The 7625-nt window shown below is 58.2% G+C and overlaps 1 protein-coding gene across 4 annotated transcripts; it reads right to left on the bottom strand.

Annotated features, from left to right (window-relative positions):
* Positions 1–1881: 1881 nt before the first annotated feature.
* On the bottom strand, positions 1882–7144 carry AP5S1 (adaptor related protein complex 5 subunit sigma 1). Of its 4 annotated transcripts, none has more exons than XM_063925374.1 (3): positions 7068–7144; positions 2673–2863; positions 1882–2540 (listed from the first exon to the last, which is right to left on the bottom strand). In XM_063925374.1, the coding sequence occupies exons 2-3, from the start codon at positions 2852–2854 to the stop codon at positions 2114–2116; spliced, it is 609 nt and encodes a 202-aa protein (XP_063781444.1). In that variant the 5' UTR covers positions 2855–2863; positions 7068–7144; the 3' UTR covers positions 1882–2113. The 4 variants fall into 4 exon arrangements, with proteins under 4 accessions (XP_063781444.1, XP_063781441.1, XP_063781443.1 ...); XM_063925371.1 differs by lacking the exon at positions 7068–7144 and adding an exon at positions 6913–7061; XM_063925373.1 differs by lacking the exon at positions 7068–7144 and adding an exon at positions 4738–5368.
* Between the last annotated feature and the right edge of the window lie 481 nt (positions 7145–7625).

Raw genomic sequence — 7625 nt, 5'->3', positions numbered from 1 at the left:
GACAGTCCCGGTGTCCCCTCACTCTTAGGCCACGTGTAATACAGACAGTCCCGGAGTCCCCTCACTCTCAGGCAACATGTAATAGACAGTCCCGGTGTCCCCTCACTCTCAGGCCACGTGTAATACAGACAGTCCCGGAGTCCCCTCACTCTCAGGCCACGTGTAATACAGACAGTCCCGGTGTCCCCTCACTCTCAGGCCACGTGTAATACAGACAGTCCCGGTGTCCCCTCACTCTCAGGACACAGGTAATACAGACAGTCCCGGTGTCCCCTCACTCTCAGGACACAGGTAATACAGACAGTCCCGGTGTCCCCTCACTCTCAGGCCACGTGTAATACAGACAGCCCAGGAGTCCCCTCACTCTCAGGCCACGTGTAATACAGACAGTCCCGGTGCCCCCTCACTCTCAGAACTATATGTAATATAAACAGTCCCAGAGCCCCCTCACTCTCAGCACACGTGTAATACAAACAGTCCCGGTGTCCCCTCACTCTTAGGCCACGTGTAATACAGACAGTCCCGGAGTCCCCTCACTCTCAGGCCACGTGTAATACAGACAGTCCCGGTGTCCCCTCACTCTCAGGCCACGTGTAATACAGACAGTCCCGGAGTCCCCTCACTCTCAGGACACGTGTAATACAGACAGTCCCGGTGTCCCCTCACTCTCAGGACACGTGTAATACAGACAGTCCCGGTGTCCCCTCACTCTCGGGCCACGTGTAATACAGACAGTCCTGGAGTCCCCTCACTCTCAGGCCACGTGTAATACAGACAGTCCCGGTGTCCCCTCACTCTCAGGCCACGTGTAATACAGACAGTCCCGGAGTCCCCTCACTCTCAGGACACGTGTAATACAGACAGTTCCGGTGTCCCCTCACTCTCAGGACACGTGTAATACAGACAATACCGGTGTCCCCTCACTCTCAGGACACGTGTAATACAGACAGTCCCGGTGTCCCCTCACTCTCAGGCCACGTGTAATACAGACAGTCCCGGAGTCCCCTCACTCTCAGGCCACGTGTAATACAGACAGTCCCGGTGTCCCCTCACTCTCAAGGCACGTGTAATACAGACAGTCCCGGAGTCCCCTCACTCTCAGGACACGTGTAATACAGATAGTCCCGGTGTCCCCTCACTCTCAGGACACGTGTAATACAGACAATCCCGGTGTCCCCTCACTCTCAGGACACGTGTAATACAGACAGTCCCGGTGTCCCCTCACTCTCAGGACACGTGTAATACAGTCTGGGTTTAGGAGGTTGGATATAAATGTGATGCTGACACTTTTGCACGTTACACTTCTTCTTTGCAGAGGCGGCAATATGAGGTGTGCTGGCCGCGGATTATCCAGGTGTGTCAGTACAAGGCGCCCAGCAATCTGAGTGCGCACGTCTCACAGCCTGGGGTTAGTAAGCACCCAAAAGAACTGGGCCACAAGCACCAAATAAATTGTATACCCTAGTTCACATTACTCAGCACAAGTCTCGTGTAACAAATAGCTGCCCATCAGTAATAACTCTCATCGCCAGGTGTCACTGACAGCCGCTCCCAGCACGAGAAATCACAGGGATTTACAAACCACGTCAAAGTCAGTGAATAAGCCCCCTGCGCTGATCAACCATGAACTTTGTTTTCCCCATGTTAGAGTGTCCTATCATGGTCCATAAACCTAGATTACTTGGCTGCTCACCAAGACAGCACCGATGTGCATATGTAGCGGCGATAGAGTGTAAGCTCATGTGTCGCAGGTAATAATGTGTATGAATAGACATCTGTGCAGCACTAAGGCATGTGCAGGCGTTATGACAATAAAGGAGGACAAGACACGACTAATCTCATTTACAGCCCATGGAGGCGCTGATAGAACACACTGTAAGCTGGAGCCACGACCTCTGCATTTACTGACGATTCATGTACAAGTTCTGGGCATAATTAGAAGCAAGGCATTGTGGGAACCATAGCTGAACAACCTGCAGAGAATGTGCTGCCCGATTCTGCTCCTGGTCTACGTGGGAAGAGTCTGATGGGAGAGAGTATAGTACGTAAGAGCAGGGTGGTTGTAACGAGATGGAGTCCAGTTTCGTCTGAGCAGAATGAACGCGATTAGTCACTAGAGAGTCAGTGCGTTGCTGAGCTCCTTCTCCAGGACCTGCACCGCCTGGTGGTTGAGGAACAGCAGCTGCCCCTGCGGAATAAACTTGTCCAGAGCCATCTGAATCTTGTCCGCTCGGAGGATGGCGTTGCTGCTGTGAGTCAGGAGCTTCAGAGAGTCCACCAGATACTTCACCACCATCCTCAGGGTGCTCTCAGCCAAGGCGACATTGTCCTGAGGATCACAGATCAGTGAGAAGACCAGAGAATACACCCCCACCCACAGGACAGCCATCTCCTGGTAGAAGGGGTCCCCCGCTGACAGCCCGAACACCCCAACATCCTCCTCGTGGAGAGAGACGGCTTCGTCTGACGAATGGACAATAAAGTCACTCGCTGGCCGCCCAGACACCTGACGTCTCAGCTGACACATCGTCTCGGCCTGCCTGCAAGAGAGAGCCGGATCACAGTCACGTCTATTGATCAGTAGTTTAAGGTTTACACCCCACCGTTAATATTATGGGGCACAGGAGGCGACCTGTTGTGTGGTTTTGGGCCACGAGCGGTCTATACCTCACCTGGCTACGACAGCGATCTGATCCTTCCGTCTCACCATCTCCTGCTCCAGCTCATCCTCCCCCGACAGCAGCTTCTCATCCACCAGGTCACAATGGAAGACTCGGGAGTAGAGGACCCGGCACGGCTTGGGGCTCCCGTTTGGGCCCGTCCCCACTGTGTGGATAATGAACCCGTAGACCATGGTATGGCTCTGGAAACAGATGGTTTGGAAGGAATTATAGCGGTTATCTATATAAGCCTTGTGTGACATGGTAGCGCTATCTAAGTAACAGGATAATAACAGTATACTCGGGGAACCAAACGTACCATGACAACACTACTGATGGAGCCTCGCCCATCTAGTATTCTCAGGTGCACCTAGGTGCACCAAGGTTTATTAGCATAAGCCTTTCATCTATTGTTCTCAGCTGCAATACAATACAGAGAGAACAATACAGCAGGGGATTAAGTCCGACTGCACTGGATGAATTAATCCTATTAAAGGGATAGATGAGGAGGGCTCCATCTGTATAGTAATAAACAACAAAACAGAAGACGAGAGGCTGCTGCTCACAAGAGCTTACGCTCTAAGGGAAATAAGGGGCAGCGGATCAGGCGCACAGATGTAGAGGTAAATGTGACGGCCAGCGTGACCCCGCAGCCCGGAGAGGGGCCGGCACCTGATGCTGATGAGGTCACTGTGGGTCTATGATCTGGCAGGAGAGAGGACGCTGGCGCAGTGGGAGGGGAGCTGCTCCCAGTACATATACTCAGGATCACTATGGCAGGGAGACTGCTCGCTCTCATGGCGATGAGCATTTGGGGGATTGGGTAGGGGGCAGGAAGAAATGCATTACACTTGGATAACGGGCAGTGCGGATGGTGTAATGGTTAGCATTACTGCCTCACAGCACTGAGGTCATGGGATCGATTCCCACCAAGGCCCTGTGTGGAGTTTGTATATTCTCCCCGTGCTTGTGTGGGTTTCCTCCGGGTACTCCGGATTCCTCCCACAATCCAAAAATATACTGGTAGGTTAATTGGCTCCCGACAAAATTAACCCTAGCGTGAATGTGTGCTCGTGTACATGTGATAGGGTATATAGAGTGTAAGCTCCACTGGGGCAGGGACCGATGTGAATGACCAAATATTCTCTGTACAGCGCTGCGGAATATGTGTGCGCTATATAAATAACTGGTAACAAATAAATAACAGATGTGTCTCTCCTGAGGTTCTGTGAACTTCTGGCTCTCCAATCTCCTCTCAGCACCAGGCAACCACGGCATTAATGAGTAAGCCAGCATTGTCCGAGTTGCACTGAACAGCGGATTGTACAGAGGCCTTGTTAGTGTATGCATCTAACTCACTGTCAGATAACTTCGCTCAGAAGAAACACTCTGCTCATGGGGCCCCTCTGTCTCTCATTCAGAGGCCCTTCAGTCCCATTACTGCCCTCCTGGGGGGGGGGGGCCGTGTCCCCTGTACTACCCTCCTGGGAACCTCTCAGCCCCAAGCTGCCCCTCTGACCACCACTCCCTCCTGGGTCCCCTCAACAGCTGTATTGAACTCCTGGGGCTCCGCACATCACCTGCACTGCTCACCTGGGGCCCCTAAGCCCCTGCACTGCTCACCTGGGGACCCTCAGCCCCTGCACTGCTCACCTGGAGCCCCCTTAGCCCCTGCACTGCTCACCTGGAGACCCTCAGCCCCTGCACTGCTCACCTGGGGACCCTCAGCCCCTGTACTGCTCACCTGGGGACCCTCAGCCCCTGTACTGCTCACCTGGAGCCCCCTCAGCCCCTGCACTGCTCACCTGGGGCCCCTCAGCCCCTGCACTGCTCACCTGGGGCCCCTCAGCCCCTGCACTGCTCACCTGAGGCACCTCAGCCCCTGCACTGCTCACCTGGGGCCCCTCAGCCCCTGCACTGCTCACCTGAGGGCCCCTCAACCCCTGTACTGCTCACCTGGGGCCCCTCAGCCCCTGTACTGCTCACCTGGGGCCCCTCAGCCCCTGTACTGCTCACCTGGGGCCCCTCAGCCCCTGCACTGCTCACCTGAGGGCCCCTCAACCCCTGTACTGCTCACCTGGGGCCCCTCAGCCTCTGTACTGCTCACCTGGGGCCCCTCAGCCTCTGTACTGCTCACCTGGGGGCCCCTCAGCCCCTGTACTGCTCACCTGGAGCCCCTCAGGCACTGTACCGCTCAGCTGGGGCCCCTCAGCCCCTGTACCGCTCAGCTGGGGCCCCTCAGCCCCTGTACCGCTCACCTGGGGCCCCTCAACCCCTGTACTGCTCACCTGGGGCCCCTCAGCCTCTGTACTGCTCACCTGGGGGCCCCTCAGCCCCTGCACTGCTCACCTGGGGCCCCTCAGCCTCTGTACTGCTTACCTGGGGCCCCTCAGCCTCTGTACTGCTCACCTGGGGCCCCTCAGCCTCTGTACTGCTCACCTGGGGCCCCTCAACCCCTGTACTGCTCACCTGAGGGCCCCTCAGCCTCTGTACTGCTCACCTGAGGGCCCCTCAACCCCTGTACTGCTCACCTGGGGCCCCTCAGCCCCTGTACTGCTCACCTGGAGCCCCTCAGGCACTGTACCGCTCAGCTGGGGCCCCTCAGCCCCTGTACCGCTCACCTGGGGCCCCTCAACCCCTGTACTGCTCACCTGGGGCCCCTCAGCCTCTGTACTGCTCACCTGGGGCCCCTCAGCCTCTGTACTGCTCACCTGGGGGCCCCTCAGCCCCTGCACTGCTCACCTGGGGACCCTCAGCCCCTGTACTGCTCACCTGGGGCCCCTCAACCCCTGTACTGCTCACCTGGGGCCCCTCAGCCTCTGTACTGCTCACCTGGGGGCCCCTCAGCCCCTGCACTGCTCACCTGGGGCCCCTCAGCCTCTGTACTGCTTACCTGGGGCCCCTCAGCCTCTGTACTGCTCACCTGGGGCCCCTCAACCCCTGTACTGCTCACCTGGGGCCCCTCAGCCTCTGTACTGCTCACCTGGGGGCCCCTCAGCCCCTGCACTGCTCACCTGGGGCCCCTCAGCCTCTGTACTGCTTACCTGGGGCCCCTCAGTCTCTGTACTGCTCACCTGGGGCCCCTCAGCCTCTGTACTGCTCACCTGGGGCCCCTCAGCCCCTGCACTGCTCACCTGAGGCACCTCAGCCCCTGTACTGCTCACCTGGGGCCCCTCAGCCCCTGCACTGCTCACCTGGGGCCCCTCAGCCCCTGCACTGCTCACCTGAGGCACCTCAGCCCCTGTACTGCTCACCTGGGGCCCCTCAGCCCCTGCACTGCTCACCTGAGGGCCCCTCAACCCCTGTACTGCTCACCTGGGGCCCCTCAGCCCCTGTACTGCTCACCTGGGGCCCCTCAGCCCCTGCACTGCTCACCTGAGGGCCCCTCAACCCCTGTACTGCTCACCTGGGGCCCCTCAGCCTCTGTACTGCTCACCTGGGGCCCCTCAGCCTCTGTACTGCTCACCTGGGGGCCCCTCAGCCCCTGCACTGCTCACCTGGGGACCCTCAGCCCCTGTACTGCTCACCTGGAGCCCCTCAGGCACTGTACCGCTCAGCTGGGGCCCCTCAGCCCCTGTACCGCTCAGCTGGGGCCCCTCAGCCCCTGTACCGCTCACCTGGGGCCCCTCAACCCCTGTACTGCTCACCTGGGGCCCCTCAGCCTCTGTACTGCTCACCTGGGGGCCCCTCAGCCCCTGCACTGCTCACCTGGGGCCCCTCAGCCTCTGTACTGCTTACCTGGGGCCCCTCAGCCTCTGTACTGCTCACCTGGGGCCCCTCAGCCTCTGTACTGCTCACCTGGGGCCCCTCAACCCCTGTACTGCTCACCTGAGGGCCCCTCAGCCTCTGTACTGCTCACCTGAGGGCCCCTCAACCCCTGTACTGCTCACCTGGGGCCCCTCAGCCCCTGTACTGCTCACCTGGAGCCCCTCAGGCACTGTACCGCTCAGCTGGGGCCCCTCAGCCCCTGTACCGCTCACCTGGGGCCCCTCAACCCCTGTACTGCTCACCTGGGGCCCCTCAGCCTCTGTACTGCTCACCTGGGGCCCCTCAGCCTCTGTACTGCTCACCTGGGGGCCCCTCAGCCTCTGTACTGCTCACCTGGGGGCCCCTCAGCCCCTGCACTGCTCACCTGGGGCCCCTCAGCCTCTGTACTGCTCACCTGGGGCCCCTCAGCCTCTGTACTGCTCACCTGGGGCCCCTCAACCCCTGTACTGCTCACCTGGGGCCCCTCAGCCTCTGTACTGCTCACCTGGGGCCCCTCAGGCACTGTACCGCTCAGCTGGGACACCTCAGTCCCACACTGCCCTCCTGAGACACCCCGGACCCACGTTCTCCTTTCACAACTCTGGCCACACACATTCCTATCTCTTCCCCGACATCTCCAGCTCTCACTCTCACACTCACTTCCGGCCACACCCGCTCTGCATGACGGGAATTGTAGTACAGGCGCGCTACCCGAGGAGTCACGTGACATTTCCTCCAGCGTATGAAGCGGTAACTTCTATTACCAACGCACACAGGGGATCAGCGCCACCCTGCGGTGTAACGTAGGAAGTGCGCTGTATAGTACACACACATAGGATCAGCGCCACCCAGCGGTGTAACGTAGGAAGTGCGCTGTATAGTACGCACATAGGATCAGCGCCACCCAGCGGTGTAACGTAGGAAGTGCGCTGTATAGTACACACATAGGATCAGCGCCACCCAGCGGTGTAACGTAGGAAGTGCGCTGTATAGTACATGTGTTACCTTATATTGCACAGGACTAAGGTGTATTCTCTACAGACAGTGCATTACTGTTATTATTCTGCTACATTACCCTGCATGCACTAGCTGTGTATATTTATCAAGGGGCCCAGATAATGCACTTTCTAATGGTTAGACAAGTCTCTGTGGCGGCTGACCGCACCCCGGAAGGAGACTGGCCACACTCAAAACATGGGCCCCTATTATAGCATTCCC

Source organism: Pseudophryne corroboree, chromosome 1 (assembly GCF_028390025.1).
Source record: "Pseudophryne corroboree isolate aPseCor3 chromosome 1, aPseCor3.hap2, whole genome shotgun sequence".
NCBI classification, from domain to species: domain Eukaryota; kingdom Metazoa; phylum Chordata; class Amphibia; order Anura; family Myobatrachidae; genus Pseudophryne; species Pseudophryne corroboree.
This window is presented reverse-complemented; position numbering and strand designations above follow the sequence as displayed.

What these genes read in the sequence shown, in the direction of transcription:
- AP5S1 (XM_063925374.1), bottom strand. Translation starts at nt 2,854, where the DNA reads ATGGTCTACGGGTTCATTATCCACACAGTGGGGACGGGCCCAAACGGG. An exon ending in CAGATCGCTGTCGTAGCCAG is followed by an intron (nt 2,541 to 2,672) that starts GTGAGGTATAGA and finishes TCTCTCTTGCAG; the next exon opens with GCAGGCCGAGACGATGTGTC.